At 45.4% G+C, this 21092-nt stretch overlaps 1 protein-coding gene across 1 annotated transcript; it reads left to right on the forward strand.

Annotated features, from left to right (window-relative positions):
• Nucleotides 1–12545: 12545 nt before the first annotated feature.
• Nucleotides 12546–13022, forward strand: LOC137306996 (superoxide dismutase [Cu-Zn]-like). The gene has a single exon (XM_067976354.1). It carries the CDS (start codon nucleotides 12546–12548, stop codon nucleotides 13020–13022), a length of 477 nt encoding a protein of 158 aa, XP_067832455.1.
• The last annotated feature ends 8070 nt before the right edge of the window (nucleotides 13023–21092 follow it).

Consider the following 21092-nt stretch of genomic DNA (forward strand, 5'->3'; position numbering starts at 1 on the left):
AGTGGTGTGGGAAAGAGAGGTTCCATTTCGTGGGGCACTGGCACTACTAGTAGGACAGGGAGGAACTGTACTGTTGGGATGGGCTCCACCTGAACCGGGCTGGAACCAGTCCTAGGGGAAAGGATAAAAAGGGCAGTCACAAGGACTTTAAACTAGTAAATAGGGGGGGGGGGGCTCAGGTGGAAAAGGTAGTATAAATAATAATTCTAAAATAAATGATAAGGAAGAGAGTAAAGTAATAGTCAGAAATTATGCTTCAGGCTCTACAGGTAAAGGGAAAACTAAAAGATGTCAAGTAATTAAATCAGGAGAGAGAAATAATAAATGTGTTAGAGAAACAGCATTAGAGCAGAAGGACAGGTTAGGGTGTGTGGACCAAATAAATGATCTTTATACAAACATACGGAGTATGAGGAACAAATTGAATGAATTGCAGGCGCAAATTCAACTAAGAGGGTACGACTTGGTTGCCATTACTGAGACATGGCTACAAGACGGTCAGGACTGGGAACTGAATATACCAGGTTATAAGGTCTACAGGAAGGATAGGGAAACCGGTAGAGGGGGAGGAGTAGCCTTAGTGATGAAGGATAAAATTACTTCAATGATAAGAGGGGATATAACAAAAGATAAGCAGGCAGTGGAGACTTTATGGGTAGAATTAAGAAATAGAAAAGGATTTAAGACTGTAGTGGGAGTTGTGTATAGGCCCCCTGGTAGCAGCTGTGAAGTGGCAGAATATATAAATGCAGAGATTAGACAAGCATGTAGCAAAGGCAGCGTGGTTTTAATGGGGGATTTTAACTTCCATATAGATTGGGATAAGCAGACGAGCTCATATCAGAAAGATAGCGAATTTCTTGAGTGTGTTCAGGACAGCTTTCGGCAACAATATGTCCTAGAATCAACAAGGGGGCAGGCCATATTAGATTTAATAATGAATAATGAGTCAGATTTAGTTAACAGCCGAACAATGTGTGAACATTTATCTAATAGCGATCATAATATGATCGAGTTTAACGTTGTGTTTGAAAGGGAGAAACCGTAACAGCTACTACGATTCTAAATTAGGTGAGGCCACTTTCAATGGGATGAAACAGAGACTATCCACAGTAAACTGGGCAAATCTGTTAATGGGTAAAATGACAGAAGATCAGTGGGAGGTGTTCAAAAAGAATTTAACGTGATAAAGAACCAGTTTACACGCCTAAGGGGCAAAAGCTGTACTTGCTCTAGTCTACAAACAGCCATGGTCAAACATGGGCAAGGAAACCTCCTGCTGATTACCACCTACTGCCCTCCCTCAGCTGATGAATCAGTCCTCCTCCATGTTGAACACCACTTGGAGGGAGCCCTGAGGGTAACAAGGGCACAGAATGTACTCTGGGTGGGGGACTTCAATGTCCATCACCAAGAGTGGCTCGGTAGCACCACTATTGACCGAGCTGGCCAAATCCGGAAGGACATAACTGCAAGACTGGGCCTATGGCAGGTGGTGAGCGAACCAACACGAGGGAAAAACCTACTTGACCTCGTCCTCACCAATCTTCCTGTTGCAAATGCATCTGTCCATGACATATTTTGAATAGGAGTGACCACCGCACAGTCCTCATGGAGACAAAGTCCCATCTTCGCACTGAGGACACCATCCAACGTGTTGTGTGGCACTACCACCGTGTTAAATGGGATAGATTCAGAACAGATCTAGCAGCTCAAAACTGGGCATCCATGAGGCGCTGTGGGCCATCAGCAGCTGCAGAATTGTATTCCAACACAATCTGTAAGCTCATGGCCCAGCATATTCCTCATTCTACCATTACCAACAAGCCAGGGGATCAACCCTGGTTCAATGAGGAGTGTAGAAGAGCATGCCAGGAGCAGCACCAGGCATACCTAAAAATGAGGTGCCAACCTGGTGAAGCTACAACTCAGGGCTACATGCATACTAAACAGCGGAAGCAACATGCTATAGACAGAGCTAAGCGATTCCACAACCAACGGATCAGATCAAAGCTCTGTAGTCCTGCCACATCCAGTCGTGAATGGTGGTGGACAATTAAACAACTAACGGGAGGAGGAGGTTCTGTAAGCATCAGGAAAAAATCAGAGAGCAGGTTATTATCTTAATGGCGAGAAACTGGAAAGTACTGCAGTACAGAGGGATCTGGGGGTCCTAGTGCAAGAAAATCAAAAAGTTAGTATGCAGGTGCAGCAGGTGATCAAGAAAGCCAACGGAATGTTGGCTTTTATTGCTAGGGGGATAGAATATAAAAACAGGGAGGTATTGCTGCAGTTATATTAGGTATTGGTGAGACCGCACCTGGAATACTGCATACAGTTTTGGTCTCCATACTTAACGAAAGCAGTACAAAGAAGGTTCACTCGGTTAATCCCGGGGATGAGGGGGCGGACATATGAGGAGAGGTTGAGTAGATTGGGACTCTACTCATTGGAGTTCAGAAGAATGAGAGGCGATCTTATTGAAACATATAAGATTGTGAAGGGGCTTGATCGGGTGGATGCGGTAAGGATGTTCCCAAGGATGGGTGAAACTAGAACTAGGGGGCATAATCTTAGATTAAGGGGCTGCTCTTTCAAAACTGAGATGAGGAGAAGCTTCTTCACTCAGAGGGTAGTAGGTCTGTGGAATTTGCTGCCCCAGGAAGCTGTGGAAGCTACATCATTGAATAAATTTAAAACAGAAATAGACAGTTTCCTAGAAGTAAAGGGAATTAGGGGTTACGGGGAGCAGGCAGGAAATTGGATATGAATTTAGATTTGAGGTTAGGATCAGATCAGCCATGATCTTATTGAATGGCGGAGCAGGCTCGAGGGGCCGATTGGCTTACTCCTGCTCCTATTTCTTATGTTCTTATGTTCACCCCCATCCTCAATGATGGTGGAGTCCAGCATTTGAGTGCAAAAGACAAGGCTGAAGCGTTTGCAACCATCTTCAGCCAGAAGTGCCGAGTGGATGATCCATCTCGGCCTCCTCCCAATATCCCCACCATCACAGAAGCCAGTCTTCAGCCAACGATTCACTCCACGTGATATCAAGAAACGGCTGAGTGCACTGGATACAACAAAGGCTATGGGCCCCGACAACATCCCGGCTGTAGTGCTGAATACTTGTGCTCAGGAATAGCTGCGCCTCGAGCCAAACTGTTCCAGTACAGCTGCAACACTGGCATCTACCCAACAATGTGGAAAATTGCCCAGGTATGTCCTGTCTACAAAAAGCAGGACAAATCCAATCCGGCCAATTATTGCCCCATCAGACTACTCTCAATCATCAGCAAAGTGATGGAAGGTGTCGTTGACAGTGCTATTAAGCGGCACTTACCAATAACTTGCTCACCGATGCTCAGTTTGGGTTCTGCCAGGACCACTCGGCTCCAGACCTCATTACAGCCTTGGTCCAAACATGGACAAAAGAGCTGAATTCCAGAGGTGAGGTGAGAGTGACTGCCCTTGACATCAAGGCAGCATTTGACCGAGTGTGGCACCAAGGAACCCTAGTCAAATTGAAGTCAATGGGAATCAGGGGGAAAACTCTCCAGTGGCTGGAGTCATACCTAGCACAAAGGAAGATGGTGGTGGTTGTTGGAGGCCAATCATCTCAGGCTCAGGACATTGCTGCAGGAGTTCCTCAGGGCAGTGTCCTAGGCCCAACCATCTTCAGCTGCTTCATCAACGGCCTTCCCTCCATCATAAGGTCATAAATGGGGATGTTCGCTGATGATTGCACAGTGTTCAGTTCCATTCGCAACCCCTCAAATAATGAAGCAGTCCGAGCCCGCATGCAGCAAGACCTGGACAACATCCAGGTTTGGGCTCATAAGTGGCAAGTAACATTCGCACCAGACAAGTGCCAGGCAATGACCATCTCCAACAAGAGAGAGTCTAACCGCCTTCCCTTGACATTCAACGGCATTACCATCGCCGAATCCCCCACCATCAAAATCCTAGGGGTCACTATTGACCAGAAACTTAACTGGACCAGCCATATAAATACTGTGGCTACAACAGTAGGTCAGAGGCTGGGTATTCTGTGGCGAGTGACTCACCTCCTGACTCCCCAAAGCCTTTCCACCATCTACAAGGCACAAGTCAGGAGTGTGATGGAATACTCTCCACTTGCCTGGATGAGTGCAGCTCCAACAACACTCAAGAAGCTTGACACTATCCAGGACAAAGCAGCCCGCTTGATGTGGCACCCCATCCACCACCCTGAACATTCACTCCCTTCACCACCGGCGCACAGTGGCTGCAATGTGTACCATCCACAGGATGCACTGCAGCAACTCACCAAGGCTTCTTCGACAGCCCCTCCCAAACCCGCGACCTCTACCACCTAGAAGGACAAGGGCAGCAGGCACATGGGAACAACACCACCTGCACATTCCCCTCCAAGCCACACACCATCCCGACTTGGAAATATATCGCCGTTCCTTCATCGTCGCTGGGTCAAGATCCTGGAACTCCCTTCCTAACAGCACTGTGGCAGAACCGTCACCACACGGACTGCAGCGGTTCAAGAAGGCAGCTCACCACCACCTTCTCAAGGGCAATTAGGGATGGGCATCCCATGAGCGAATAAAAAAAATGAGGTATGGGACAATATAAAACTAAAAGAAAAAGTATACAAAAATGCAAAAAATAGCACAGATCCAGGCGACTGGGAGAGATACAAAGAACAGCAAAGGGTGACAAAACAGATAGTAAGGGATATCAAAATCAACACAAATTTTTTTTACAACTATATTAAAAAAAGAGGCTGGCTAAGAGCAACGTGGGTCCCTTAAAAACTGATAATGATATTGTAAATGAAAATAAGGAAATAGCTGACATGTTAAATAATTACTTTGCAATACTATTTACAGTAGAGGAAGTGGATAGCATGCCGGACACCCCAGGAAACTAATTTTGAATCAGGGATGGGGACTCAGCATAATTAACATAAGCAAAATAACAGTAATGAAGAAAATAATGGCACTGAAGAGTGACAAATCCCGAGGCCCAGATGGTTTCCATCCCAGGTTTTTAAAGGATGTCGGTGAGAACATTGCAGAAGCCCTAACTATAATCTTTCATAGTGCTCTCGATTCTGGAACCGTTCCTTTAGATTGGAAAATTGCACATCACTCCACTATTTAAGAAAGGTGAGCGAGGGAAACCAGGGAATTATAGTCCAGTTAGCCTAATATCTGTTGTCGGGAAATTACTAGAGTCTATAATTAAGGATACAGTGACTGAACACCTTGAAAGTTTCAACTGCTCAGAGAGAGCCAGCATGGATTTATAAAGGGTCGATCATGCCAGACAAATCTGATTGAATTTTTTGAAGGGGTGACTAAAGTGGTGGACAGGGGAATGTTTGTAGATGTTGTTTATATGGACTTCCAGAAGGCATTTGATAAAGTCCCTCGTAAGAGACTATTAGCTAATGTTAAAGCATAGAATTGAAGGCTAATTATTGACCTGGTTCGGAAATTGGCTGAGCAGCAGGAAACAGAGAGACGGAATAATTGTCAGGTACTGAAATTGGCAGGATGTGACTAGTGGTGTCCCACAGGGATCTGTATTGGGTCCTTAACTATTCACTGTATTTATTAACGACTTAGATGATGGATAGAGAACCACATGTGTAAGATTGTCGATGACACAAAGATAGGCAGCATTGTAAGCTGTGTAGATGGAAGCATCAAATTACAGAGCGATATTAATAGATTAAGTGAATGGGCAAAACTGTGGCAAGTGGATTTCAATGTACACAAGTGTGAGGTCACCAACTTTGGAACTAAAAAGGATAGATCAGAGTACTTTCTAAATGGTGACAAGCTCGAAACAGTGGAGGTCCAAAGAGACTTAGGGGTCCATGTACATAGGTCATTAAAATGTCATGGACAGGTACCGAAAATAATCAAAAAGGCTATCGGGATGCTGGCCTTTATATCTAGAGGACTACAATACAAGGAAGTTATGCTACAGCTATACAAAGCCTTGGTTAGACCACAACTAGAATATTGTGTTCAGTCTGGGCACCACACCATATATTGGCCATGGAGGGAGTGCAGCGTAGATTTACCAGAATGATACCTGGACTCCAAGGGTTAAATTAGGAGGAGAGATTACACAAACTAGGGTTGTATTCCCTGGAATTTAGAAGAGTAAGGGGTGATTTGTTCGAAGTTTTCATGAGATTTAGGGGAACTGATAGGATAGATAGAGAGAAGCTTTTTCCACTGGTTGGGGAGTCTAGGACTAGAAAAGTTACAGCATGGAAGGAGGCCATTTAGCCCATCAAGTCCGTGCCGGCTCTATGCCAGAGCAATCCAGCTAGTCCCACTCCCCCGCCATTTCCCTGTAGCCTTGCAAATTTTTTCCTTTCAAGTACTTATCCAGTTTCCTTTCAAAGGCCATGATAGAATTTGCCTCCACCATCCCCTCGGGCAGTGCATTCCAGATCCTAACCACTCGCTGTGTAAAGAAGTTTTTCCTCATGTCACCTTTGGTTCTTTTGCCAATCACCTTAATTCTAAGTCCTCTGGTCCTTGACCCTTCCGCCATCCAGAACAGTTTCTCTCTATCTACTTTGTCTGGACCCTTCATGATTTTGAATACCTTTGTCAAATCTTCTCTCCACCTTCTCTGTTCCAAGGAGAACAACCTCAGCTTCTCCAATCTATCCATGTAACTGAAGTCCCTTATCCCTGGAATCAGTCTGGTAAATCGCTTCTGCACCCTCTCTAAGGCCTTCACATCTTTCCTAAAGTGCAGTGCCCAGAACTGGACACAATACTCCAGTTGTGGCTGAACCAATGTTTTATAAAGGTTCATCATGACTTCCTTGCTTTTGTACCCTATGCCTCTATTTATAAAGCCCAGGATTCCGTATGCTTTTTTAGCCACTTTCTCAACCTGCCCTGCCACCTTCAACGATTTATGCACATACACCCCCAAATCCCTCTGTTCCTCCACCCCTTTTAGAATTGTGCCCTCTAGTTTATATTGCTTCTCCTCATTTTCCTTCCAAAATGTATCACCTCGTATTTTTCCGTGTTAAATTTCATCTGCCACATGTTTGCCCGTGCCACCAGAGTGTCTATATCCTCTTGAAGTCTATTACTATCCTCCTCACTGTTTACTACCCTTCCAAGTTTTGTTTCATCTGCAAATTTTGAAATTGTGCCCTGTACACCCAAGTCCAAGTCATTAATGTATATCAAGAAAAGCAGTGGTCCCAGCACTGACCCCTGGGGAACACCACTGCACACCTCCCTCCAGTCCAAAAAACAACCTTTCACCACTACCCCCTGTTTCCTGTCCCTTAGCCAATTCTGTATCCATGTTGCTATTGCCCCCTTTATTCCATGGGCCCAATCTTGATGATAAGCCAACAGTGCGGCACTTTATCAAACGCCTTTTGAAAGTCCACATACACCACATCAACTGCATTGCCCTCATCTACTCTCTCTGTTACTTCATTAAAAAGCTCTATCAAGTTAGTTAAACACGATTTGCATTTAACAAATCTATGCTGGCTTTCCCTAATCAATCCACCCTCGTCCAAGTGACTGTTAATTCTGTCCTGGATTTTTTTTTAATATTCATTCATGGGATGTGGACGTCGCTGGCGAGGCCGGCATTTATTGCCCATCCCTAATTGCCCTTGAGAAGGTGTTGTTGAGCCGCCTTCTTAAACTGCTGTAGTCCGTGTGGTGAAGGTTCTCCCACAGTGCTGTTAGGAAGGGAATTCAAGGATTTTGACCCAGCGACGATGAAGGAACGGCGGTATTTTTCCAAGTCGGGATGGTGTGTGACTTGGAGGGGAACACGCAGGGGGTGTTGTTCCCACGTACCTGCTGCTCTTGTCCTTCTAGGTGGTAGAGGTCGCGGTTTTGGGAGGTGCTGTCGAAGAAGCCTTGGCGAGTTGCTGCTGTGCATCCTGTGGTTGGTACACACTGCAGCCACAGTGCGCCGGTGGTGAAGGGAGTGAATGTTCAGGGTGGTGGGTGGGGTGCCACATCAAGCGGGCTGCTTTGTCCTGGATGGTGTCAAGCTTCTTGAGTGTTGTTGGAGCTGCACTCATCCAGGCAAGTGGAAATTATTCCATCACACTCCTTACTTGTGCCTTGTAGATGGTGGAAAGGCTTTGGGGAGTCAGGAGGTGAGTCACTCGCCACAGAATACCCAGCCTCTGACCTGCTCTTGTAGCCACAGTATTTAAACGGCTGGTCCAGTTAAGTTTCTGGTTAATGGTGACCCCCAGGATGTTGATGGTGGCGGATTCGGCGATAGTAATGCCATTGAATGTCAAGGGGAGGTGGTTAGACTCTCTCTTGTTGGAGATGGTCATTGCCTGGCACTTGTCTGGCGCGAATGTTATTTGCCACTTATGAGCCCAAGCCTGGATGTTGTCCAGGTCTTGCTGCATGCGGGTTCTGACTGCTTCATTTTTTGAGGGGTTGCGAATGGAACTGAACACTGTGCAATCATCAGCGAACATCCCCATTTCTGACCTTATGATGGAGGGAAGGTCGTTGATGAAGCAGCTGAAGATGGTTGGGCCTGGGACACTGCCCTGAGGAACTCCTGCAGCAATGTCCTGGGGCTGTGATGATTGGCCTCCAACAACCACTACCATCTTCCTTTGTGCTAGGTATGACTCCAGCCACTGGAGAGTTTTCCCCCTGATTCCCATTCACTTCAATTTTACGAGGGCTCCTTGGTGCCACACTCGGTCAAATGCTGCCTTGATGTCAAGGGCAGTCATTCTCACCTCACCTCTGGAATTCAGCTCTTTTGTCCATGTTTGGACCAAGGCTGTCATGACGTCTGGAGCCGAGTGATCCTGGCAGAACCCAAACTGAGCATCGGTGAGCAGGTTATTGGTGAGTAAGTGCCGCTTGATAGCACTGTCGACGATACCTTCCATCACTTTGCTGATGATTGAGAGTAGTCTGATGGGGCGGTAATTGGCCGGATTGGATTTGTCCTGCTTTTTGTGGACAGGACATACCTGGGCAATTTTCCACATTGTCGGGTAGATGCCAGTGTTGTAGCTGTACTGGAACAGCTTGGCTAGAGGCGCAGCTAGTTCTGGAGTACAAGTCTTCAGCACTACAGCCGGGATGTTGTCGGGGCCCATAGCCTTTGCACTCAGCCGTTTCTTGATATCGCGTGGAGTGAATCGAATTGGCTAAAGACTGGCTGCTGTGATGGTGGGGATATCGGGAGGAGGCCGAGATGGATCATCCACTCGGCACTTCTGGCTGAAGATGGTTGCAAACGCTTCAGCCTTGTCTTTTACACTCACATGCTGGACTCCGCAATCATTGAGGATGGGGATGTTTACAGAGCCTCCTCCTCCCGTTAGTTGTTTAATTGACCACCACCATTCACGACTGTATGTGGCAGGACTGCAGAGCTTTGATCTGATCCGTTGGTTGTGGAATCGCTTAGCTCTGAGTATAGCATGTTGCTTCCACTGTTTAGCATGCATGTAGTCCTGAGTTGTAGCTTCACCTGGTTGGCACCTCATTTTTAGGTACACCTGGTGCTGTTCCTGGCATGCTCTTCTACATTCCTCATTGAACCAGGGTTGATCCCCTGGCTTGTTGGTAATGGTCGAGTGAGGAATATGCCAGGCCATGAGGTTACAGATTGTGCTGGAATACAATTCTGCTGCTGCTGATGGCCCACAGTGCCTCATGGATGCCCAGTTTTGAGCTGCTAGATCTGTTCTGAATCTATCCCATTTAGCACGGTGATAGTGCCACACAACACGTTGGATGGTGTCCTCAGTGCGAAGACGGGAATTCGTCTCCACGAGGACTGTGCGGTGGTCACTCCTTCCAATACTGTCATGGACAGATGCATTTGCGACAGGTCGATTGGTGAGGACGAGGTCAAGTAGGTTTTTCCCTAGTGTTGGATCGCTCACCACCTGCCACAGGCCCAGTCTGGCAGCTATGTCCTTCAGGACCCGGCCAGCTCGGTCAGTAGTGGTGCTACTGAGCCACTCTTGGTGATGGACATTGATGTCCCCCACCCAGAGTACATTCTTTGCCCTTGCTACCTTCAGTGCTTCCTCCATCGTTTCTAAAGGTTTCCCCACCACTGAGGTTAAACTGACTGGCCTATAGTTGCTGGGTTTATCCTTACACTCTTTTTTGAACGAGGGCTTAACATTTGCAATTCTCCAGTCCTCTGGCACCACCCCTGTATCTACGGATGTTTGGAAAATTATGGCCAGTAGCTTTACAATTTCCATCCTTACTTCCCTCAGCACCCTAGAGTGCATCCCATCCGGACCGGGTGACTTATCTAATTTTAGTACAGCTAGCCTTTCAAGTACCTCTTCTTTATAAATTTTTAGCCCATCCAGTATCTCAACTATATCTTCCTTTACTGAGACTCTGGCAACATCTTCTTCCTTGGTAAACACAGATGCAAAGCACTCATTTAGTACCTCAGGCATCCCTTCTGTCTCCATGAATAGATTTCCTTATAATTCCTAATCGGCCCCAGCCCTCGTCTTACTACCTGTTTACGTGTAGAAGACTTGTAGATTCCCTTTTATTTTGGCCACCAGTCTATTCTCATACTCTCTCTTTGCCCCTCTTATTTCCTTTTTCACTTTCCCTCTGGACTTTCTATATTCTGCCTGGTTCTCACTTGTGTTACCCACCTGATTTCTGTCATATGCCCCTTTTTTCCGTTTCATCTTACTCACTATCTCATTTGTCATCCAGGGAGCTCTGGCTTTAGTTGCCCTACCTTTCTGCCTCGTGGGAATGTGCCTAGACTGTACCCGAACCATCTCCTCCTTAAAGACCGCCCACTGTTCAATTACAGTTTTGCCTGCCAATCTTTGATTCCAATTTACCTTGAACCCTCCAGGACATCCTCTCACCATTGTACAGCAATATTCTCCTTCTTCAATACTGCCACCCCCCTCCTATCTTTCCTTCCCTATCTTTCCTGAACATCTTGTATCCAGGAATATCTAGTGACCAATCCTGCCCTTTTTTGAGCCAGGTCTCTGTTATCACTACGACATCGTATTCCCATGTGGCTATTTGTACCTGCAGCTCACCAACCTTGTTTACCATGCTTTGTGCATTTACACACATGCACAGCAAACCTAGACTTTCTTCTACTCTCTCTTAGTCTGATCCCACCTAATACTGTACTATTACTTGCTCTAGTGCTATCTTTCTCTCCCGATCCTTTGTGCCCCTTGTTTCTCCTTTCCATTGCTACATCCTGGTGCCCATCCCCCCACCAAATTAATTTATCCCCCCCACCCTCCCCACAGCACTAATGAACCTCCGCGCGAGGACATTGGTCCCAGCTCCAAAGAGGTGCAACCTGTCCGGCCTGTACAGGTCCCACCTTCCCCAGAGCTGGTCCCAATGCCCCTGGAATCTAAAGCCTTCTCTCTGCACCATCTCTCCAGACACGCATTCATCTGCTGTATCCTCTTATTTCTATGCTCATTAGCGTGTGGCACCGGGAGCAATCCGGAGATTACTACCTTTGAGGTCCTGCTTCTTAATCTCTTTCCTATGTCCTTAAAATCTGCCTGCAAGACCTCATCCCCCTTTCTACCTAGGTCATTGGTACCAATATGGACCACGACCTCTGGCTGTTCACCCTCACCCCCCAGAATGTTCTTTAGCCGCTCAGTGACACCCTTGACCCCGGCACTTGGGAGGCAACATATCATCCTGGAATCACGTCTGCGGCCGCAGAAACGCCTGTCTACTCATCCAACTATAGAATTCCCTATCAATATTGCTCTCTTGACCTTTCTCCTCTCCCCCTGTACAGCTGAGTCATCCATGGTGCTGTGGACTTGGCTCTGGCTGCACTCCGCAGAGGAACCCTCTCCCTCACCAGTATTCAGAACTGAATACTGGTTAAAGAGTGAGATGCACTCAGGGACTCCTGCTCTACCTGCCTGGTCCTGCTTGTCTGTCTGGCGGTCACCCAGTCCCTGTCTGCCTGCACTGTCTTAAGCTGCGGGGTGACCACCTCCTGAAACGTGCCAGGGCACATAGCCTAAAAATTAGAACCAGAAATTTCAGGAGTGAAGTTAGGAAACACTATTACACACAAAGGATGGTAGAAGTTTGGAACTCTCATCAGCAAACAACAGTTGATGCTAGCTCAATTGTTAATTTTAAATCTGAGATTGATAGATTTTTGTTAACCAAAGGTATCAAGGGATATGGGGCTAAGGTGGGAATTAGGTCACAGATCAGCCATGATCTCATTGAATGGTGGAATAGGCTTGAGGGGCTAAATGGCTCACTCCTGTTGCTATGTTCCAATGTTCCTATCACAGGAGGCACAGGCATTGTTTCCTTTAAGCATGAATCAGAATGTTGGGATAATCTTAAATTGTACCACAGAACACTTCAATTTTGGCAGTCCAGTGTCAAGATCAAGCACTTTTAAATTAGGGGAGAGGATATTTGGGTGCAGAGAGAACAAAATAGTACGACCATTGTGTTAAGAGGCAGAATAGGGAAATTATGGAGGTTACGAAGGCTATTTGCTTTCTGAAGGGTGATGGTTCCGTTGCTGGAACAATCACTTTGAAAGCAGACGAAGGTGGACATAAGACTACTGTAAAGGGAGAAATTTCCGGATTGACTCCTGGAAAACATGGGTTTCACGTACACACTTTTGGAGACATTTCTAATGGCTGTGGCAGTGCAGGACCTCATTTCAACCCCTGTAATAAAACGCATGGTGCACCACAAGATAAAAAGAGACATGTAGGCGACCCGGGCAACATAGAAGCTGATGAAAATGGTACAGCCCGTTTTGAAATAGAGGACCGACTTCTTCGCCTGTCAGGAAAGCATTCAATTCTTGGACGTACTATGGTGGTTCATGAGAAGGAAGATGACCTGGGCAAAGGTAATGATAAGGAGAGTCTTGAATCAGGAAACCACGGAGCAGGCGTAGCTTGGGGTGTAATTGGAATAGACGAAGACACCAAGTAAATACATAGCAAAAATTCTAGTTAGAGACACTGTACTGATTTCATAGTCCTAAATCTGCAGTACTTGTAATTGAACAGCAATTGATTCAAAATTACATAAAGTTAATTTTGCAATGGTTATAGCAACATGCATGCAATTGTCCACTGTATGTCAGGAACTTCATCATCGGGGCCTGTTTTAAAAGTCAGTAAGATTAAAAAAATTGGGGTCAACTTCAACATCCTTTCCATTTTTTCCAGCAGATTTTATTTTTTTTCTTTAAACACTGAATATTGACATCAAAGAATGACTTGGATGAGTTACTGAGCCTAGCAGTACAAGAGAACTGAATTGACATTACAAAGCTAAAACTAAAGCAACCTAGATTAATAATGGTATCAGTTAACCTGGCACAGGCATGATGGGCCAAACGGCCTCCTTCTGTGCTGTATCACTCTATGATCCCATTATACAAGTTCCCCAAGTATTCCACACTCCTGTAAACACTATGGCCCTGATATTTTCGGGGAAGTGGTCGAGGGAACGGGGGTACGTGTTTGCGGGGGTGGGGGGGGGGTGGGGGAGAACCGGGAAATGCCGGGAACGCGGTGGTCCTGCCGAATTTAATGGCAGGACCTCATTATCATTTTTTTACTCTGTTTTCCACCCGGCAGCCGGCCAGATTGAGAGGCTTGCCGGTTGCCGGGTGGGAAAGTCAGCGGTAGAAGGCCGCAGCCTGGTACTGTTGGGGACGGTCCCCAGCAACCGAGAAACATCACGGTTTGGTGGGGAGTTTGGCGTCGGACCGGCAATTGGGAGGGAGGGCCGGACAGATTCGGGATCGCGGGTTTGGGGGCGGGGGTCAGCACGATTGCTGCAGACGATTTGCTTGAGGGACCGGGGAGGAGCACTCCTGCTCCTCCTGGCCCACAAGCAGTGCTATTAAAAGTACTTCCCCGCAGGATCCGGATGCTGTCGCCTCCCTTTAGCTGCCTGGGTTTGTCGAATCCTGGGAAACCCGGCCGGCCAGTGTTAAATTAAAATGGCTACCAAAATCTGAGGAACGGAGCCTCATTAACATATTATAATCACGGACCCACCTCTCTCGAACTGGTTACTTGGAAGCCCCCAAACCCATCACGGTTAACACAGAAGTAGGTATATTTGTGGCGGCTTGGGGTCGGGGTTTTGTTAATTTGTCAATTTAACTCCCCCGGCCCCCTCTCGCCCATCGTGGGGGGTTAAAATTCCCCCTTACCTGTGTGCTCTGGTCACGTGGTACTCTGCTAATGCTGACAACACATCTAATTTCCTTAAAATCTCTCTATAACTCACAATTTAATGCCCATCTTTGAACCACTGCAATTGTTTTGATAACTTGAAACACACTGCTCATTTGGAAGCTTCCAGGTGCTGATTCTGCTGTTTAAACTCTTCCAGAACGATGTTCATCCTAAGACCAGAGCAGGCTAACAGTCTACCTGCATGTTAGATACCGAAGAGCAAGTGACTTGTTTACATCAGGAACTTTTGGTTTGCAAACCATAAACGTCTGATGGCAATGGCCCTTTAATAATAGAGGAAAGTAAGAGAAACAATTTTTGTGACTTGTTTCATTTGTTCCATTTCTATGCACACAGTCTTCATGAGGGAATTTTAAAACTGCATCAACGGCAAAAAATATTTTTGGATGAAGCACACATGTTGCATGATTAAATATTTCAAATTCTGGAACTCTGGCCTTTTTGAAGTGGAATTAAACTGAATGTTGTGAAAGAGCCCTTTTATTATATTACTCACACCTCTCTTCATTTTGTCACCCTTGAGATTTTCTCTAGTGATCCTTCCTCCTATGGGCAGACCAGTCTAATTGCCTATTTATGGCTGTTGGGCTGACATGGCATAATTCCTGTGTTAAGAATTATTGAGGATTATTGCTTCCTATATAAACCCTTGTCACCTGTAATCCAATTTTCAACCAATGGGTGAATCATGCTGTGCTGATTTAAGGGTCTAAATGAATAATTACAGAAAACTGGCAGAGAAAACACATACAGAAAACATCCAAGATCGATGATGAAAGGAAAATAAGTAAAGTGATGTCAGGCACAGTAATTTATGAATAAAGCAGGCATCATGAAAAATAAGTATTTTTCCCCACTCCCAGCTGACTTGTGTAAGGTTCTTATACACTGCCTAGAAATCAAAGTTTTTAATTATAATTTTAAAAGTATAAATCCTGGAAATGAGCATTAAAGATTTCAGTGAGCAGACATTTAACACGTTCATATGGCATTCCTTGTTGTTCTCTTTTAGTTGAGGTATAAATCCATTTAAAATGAATGGATTAACACCACAATTAGAATAGCAGGCAGGGAAATGTCATTCAAGTATGTTAAGCATTTGTCCATTAACATCACCAACTGTAATTGCCAGCCCTCAATTTCAAAATTAGGCACAATTACTCCATCTAGTGGCTGCTGTGTGTGGAATGGTTTCCTTTTCCTGCTTTGTGACATGGGGCATGATTTTATCTCAGAGCCGGGTACCCCGTGCATCCGTAGATATTCGCGTGGGGAACTCGGGGAAGCCAATTGAGTGCATCGCAATCTGCAATTGCAACTCAGTTGAAGGTGAGTATTTGTGCTTCCGGGTTTCCCATGCGCCAGGCAGCCTGATTGACAGGCTGGATGCCTGTCGGACGGGAAAGGAGCCGTGAATTGGAGGGGGTGGCGGGAGGGATAGAGAGATCGTGGGCCGTGGAAGAAATCGGAGTTGGGGGGGGGGGGGGGGACGTGGAGGACATCAGGGGGCCAGCCAGCATTGGGGATAAGGAACGGTGGTGTGGGTCCAGCCTGCATCGGGGATCGTGGAGGGGAGGGGACCCAGCCAGCATCGGGATCGGGGGGGGAGGGTCCAGCATCGGGATCAGGGGGGGAGGGTCCAGCATCGGGATCAGGGGGGGAGGGTTCAGCATCGGGATTGTGGGGGAGGAAGGGGACCAGCATCGGTGGGGTGGGGTGGGGGGGTAGTAGGTTGTCATCCAATGACGGGGGTCCTGTCGGCCAGGTGAGCTTGTTCGGCCTAGATGAAGCACTCCTGCTGCTCTGGGCCCACAAGCAGTGCAATAAAGGCACTCACCTCATGGATCAGGCCCTTCCTTTCACCTGACGTGACTCAGAAGTGATGGGAAACCTAAACAAGTAAGGTTACATTCATTTAAGTTTTCCAATACACAAAGAATTGAGTACCTCAACTATTTCAATGAGGTACTTTGCCCTTTTAATTATCGGCCTGCCAGCTTTAAGTGGGGGCGGGACTTCTTGATATCTGCTGTGCACACGCAGACATCCTGCCTGGCTCAATCCTGGAAGTGAGCACGATGCGGTCCCGCTCCAAAAAGCTGTTACTTTAACATTCCACACGCCCCCAAACCACCTGTTCTTGGGGGTTAAAATTATCCCCATTGTATTTGAGGGCTGATTCTGTGCTACCAGGGAAAATAGCCCTGGGATTGCTACACACCCAAGCGCACTCACATGACTGGAATGGGGAGCTAAATTCGATGCATGCAGCCTTTAAACGGCTATTATTGAAAATGAAAGGGAAGCACCTACTTAACAGTAATTTGCTGCATACAGAGGATAAAAATATCGAAGCCCCTTTTAAAGGCTCAATAATGGTCACATCATTTTTCAGCCTTCGAAAAGATTATCTGGGGGGTGGGGAGGAGGGCGTGGGGGGTTGGGTCAGAACTGACAGGCAAAGTCAAAAGGACAGAAATGCAATGTGAAATTACAGAACAGAGGCTGTGGGCCAATGGCAGAGCCAGGCTGATCCTGACCCCTGTTTGATGGACGGCAAAGTGGACAACCTGCTGCGTGAGGTGAAGGCGAAGATGCTTTTCCTTTTTTTGGCATTCATGGGCACCCCCTCAGAATTCAGCAGTGCACCTTGCCTGGCAGGATATAATGACCCGAATGAACACTGTCCACAGTACATGCAGCACCTGGAAACACATGCAGGAGACTGTACACTTTAAAGAATCTGGCAAGTTAAGACTAATCAACAGTAACATGTACCAAATAGATGGCACATTCTTTCATTGCATCTCATGCATACTCATACCTCAGCAGGGTACATAGTCAGGATGCAACATATAGTTGAAAGCCTCGCTACACTCACATCTTCAAAGAGCTTCAGGTTGAACGCATGGCAGCCATCAGTGACCCTCCTTACTTTGGGAAGTGCACCACTGTGGTGACATTAGATATGTGTGCCATGGTATTCAGAGGGAAAGGTGATACATGCTGACTGTGCTGACCAAAGTTTCAGTCACCTTTCTGATCCATATATCTGATCCATATATTGGCAGCATTTTACCTGATATTGTTATTGGTGGGTAAGTTCCTTGTTGCCAGAAAATTACTGCTGTAATACCCTTGCCTTGCTTACCAGTATAGTTACCTGTTTGGACACCGTGTCCTATTGGTATTTTCACAGATCCTTCTTTTTGGTGAGAGACCTTGACATCCATACCCATGAAGGGTGATTCCAGAATCCGGTACTCCCACCAGCAGTGCAGCTTGGTTGTGTCGTGGTTTTTGCCCCGTAGGAAGGATGCTTTTCCTTTTCAATGACCAGTGTATTAAATTCTATCTCTTGTTTTTATTCATTCTCGTGATGTGGGCATCGCTGGCAAAGCTGACACCTATTGCCCATCCCTAGTTGCCTTGAGAAGGTGGGCCTTCTTCTGGAACCACTGCATTCCATGAGTTGCTCATACAATGCTGTTAGCGGTTTGATACAACTGAGTGGCTTGCTGGGCCAATTCAGAGGACAGTTAACCACATTGGCATAGGACTGGAATCATATATAAGCCAGACCGGGTAAAGATGGCAGACTTTGTTCCTTAAAGGACATTGGTGAACCAAATGGGTTTTTACGACCTCTGGATTATTAGTCCAGTAACATAACCACTACACTGTAGTACCCTGTTTTATTGACGCATGGCCTCTTAGCGTAAATTTTCCTCACCCACCAGAAGTGCATAATTGAAAATTATGCAGCCAAAGCTTGTGTTTTTCCATCTACCATGAACAGAAAACCACAGAATTTTTTGATTTTGCGGTGCTGGCAGGCAAGGCTCCACACAGGGAGCGCAGAAATGGAAATTTCACCCTCTTGTGTCATTTCTTGGACTCTGCCATAATTTCCACAATTACTGTTACCTGCATAACTTGCTTAAATCAGGTAGTTTGTTTCCATGGATAAAAATGTTACATTTGTCTCATGTCAATTTACATTGATTAGATGGTTTATTTTCTGCAACAGTCTAAGTGAAACAGCAGAGCCAGAAATGAGCAGTTCGCTGGTAATTGTAGAGAGTCAAAACTACAATCTTTTGATAGCTGTGTCACTGCTTAAAGTATAAAAGGTAGAAATTGTGATTGCTGATGTTCACAACCAAATATTTAACATGTTTGTACTACGTTTCTGTGCATGCTATTTTTATGACAGCATTAACGTAAAATAAACACTGAGAGACATGTATCACACAGAAAATTATTTCTGATTTATTTCTACTCATTTCCATCAATATAGAAAAGAACTAACTAAAGAAACAAACTTAAATTTTTAGTATTTCTTGTCAAGGGCGTTTTATTGCATTCACCATGATAATTGAGTACTCTCTGTAGAGTTCACTTTGTAATCTAGTCTTTTGGATTCATTGTCACTAGGGATGAGTTACAAGGCAGTATTCAGAAGTCAAAGGGACCCAAATTGGTTTAATTAAAGGGTAAGATAATTTTTTCCTAATTCATCATTGAATCATTTTGTGTCAGTATTGTTGCGTTAATCCTATAATCCCTCTATTTGTTTCATAGTGGTAATATGCAATGTGCCATTTTGCTGTGATACATGAGTGACTGTGTGTTACAGAATGTGTGAGTGATGAGCAAGGAGAGGAAGAAGAATAAGCAAAAGACCGCACAAGTCTTGATCTTGATGTAAGCCTCCAGCTTCACTCTTCCCCACTCCTCTGTGGACAAAAGAACCAGTATTTTCAGGATGTGTTGCTCTGTGTGGCTCAAAGCTTTAAATTCGGAGGGCCTCCTCTGATACAATGCCATTCTCTCCTGTTATGTGCATCTTTGTCCTGCAGCAGATATAAATGCTGAGATATTCAAAATGTTAAGAACACAGATATAGTTATCCAAGTGTTCATGTTACATCTCAAGTTGTGTATGAGTCGATGATGGTGCAACATGCAGCCAGCTTTTGTTGGAAGTGAGCTTCATAGTATCATAGTAAGTACAGCACAGGAGGAGGCCATTCGGCCCATTGTGTCTGTGCCGGCTCTTTGAAAGAGCTATCCAATTTTTCCCATTCCCCTGCTCTTTCCCCATAGCCCTGTAAATGTTTTCCCTTCAAATATTTATCCAATTCCTTTTTGAAAGTTACTATTGAATCTGTTTCCACCTCCCTTTCAGGCAGTGCATTCCAGATCGTAACAACTCGCTGCGTAAAAAAATGTTTCTTCATGTCGTCTCTGGCTCTTTTGCCGATCATCTTAAATCTGTGCCCTTTGGTTATCGACCCCTCTGCCACTGGAAACAGTTTCTCCTTGTTTACTCTATCAAAACCATTCATGATTTTGAACACCTCCATCAAATCTCTCCTTAACCTTCTCTCTTTGAATGAGAACAACCCCAGCCTCTCCACATAACTGAAGTCCCTCATCCCTGGCACCATTCAAGTAAATCTCTTCTGCACCCTCTCTAAGGCCTTGACATCCTTCCTAAAGTGTGGTGCCCAGAATTGAACACAATACTCCAGCTGAGGCCTAACCAGTGTGTTATAAAGGTTTAGTGTAACTTCCTTGATTTCGTACTCTATGCCTCTATTAATAAATGATGTGGAGATGCCGGTGATGGACTGGGGTTGACAATTGTAAACAATTTTACAACACCAAGTTATAGTCCAGCAATTTTATTTTAAATTCACAAGCTTTCGGAGGCTACCTCCTTCCTCAGGTGAACGATGTGGAAATGATTTCCACATCGTTCACCTGAGGAAGGAGGTAGCCTCCGAAAGCTTGTGAATTTAAAATAAAATTGCTGGACTATAACTTGGTGTTGTAAAATTGTTTACAATCTATTAATAAAGCTCAGGATACCATATGCTTTTTTAAAAGCCTTCTCAACTTGTCCTGCCACCTTCAAAGATTTGTGTATGTTCATCCCCAGGTCTCTCTGTCTCTGCACCCCCTTTAAAATTGTATCAATTAGTTTATATTGCCTCTCCTCATACTTCCATCCAAAATGCTTCACTTCACACTTCTCTGCATTAAATTTCATCTGCCATGTGTCTGCCCATTTCACCAGTCTGTCTATGTCCTCCTGAAGTCTGTTACTATCCTTTACATTGTTTACTACATTTCTGAGTTTTGTGTCATCTGCAAACTTCAAAATTGTACCCTCTATACCCAAGTCCAGGTCATTATTAGATATCAAAAAGAGCAGTGGTCCTGACCCCTGTGGAACACCACTGTAAAACATCTGTCCAGTCTAAAAAAACAACCGTTCACCACTATTCTCTGCTTTCTGTCCCATAGCCAATTTTGCATCCACGTTGCCACTATCCCTTTAATCTCATGGGCTTTCATTTTGCTAACAAGTCTATTATGTGGTACTTTATCAAATGCCTTTTGAAAGTCCATATACACATTAACTACACTACCCTCATCAACCCTCTCCGTTACTTCATCAAAGAACTCAATCAAGTTAATCAAACACGATCTTCCATTAACAAATCTGTCCTGACTTAGTTTTGTCCCAGATAATTGTCTGCAAAAGCTTTCCCACCACCGACATTAGGCTGACTGTTTTGTAATTGCCGGGTTATCCCTCTCCCTTTTTTTGAACAGGGTACAACATTTTCAATCCTCCAGTCCCCCGGCACCATCCCCATATCTAAGGACATTGGAAGATTGTGTCCAGAGCCTCTGCAATTTCCATCCTTACTTCCCTCAGTAACCTAGGATGCAGCCCATCTGGACCGGGTGACTTTTCAACTTTGAGTACTGCC

This window comes from Heptranchias perlo, chromosome 3, assembly GCF_035084215.1.
Source record: "Heptranchias perlo isolate sHepPer1 chromosome 3, sHepPer1.hap1, whole genome shotgun sequence".
NCBI lineage: Eukaryota > Metazoa > Chordata > Chondrichthyes > Hexanchiformes > Hexanchidae > Heptranchias > Heptranchias perlo.

Coding starts and splice junctions, on each gene's coding strand:
- LOC137306996 (XM_067976354.1), top strand. CDS start 12,546: ATGGAGGTTACGAAGGCTATTTGCTTTCTGAAGGGTGATGGTTCCGTT.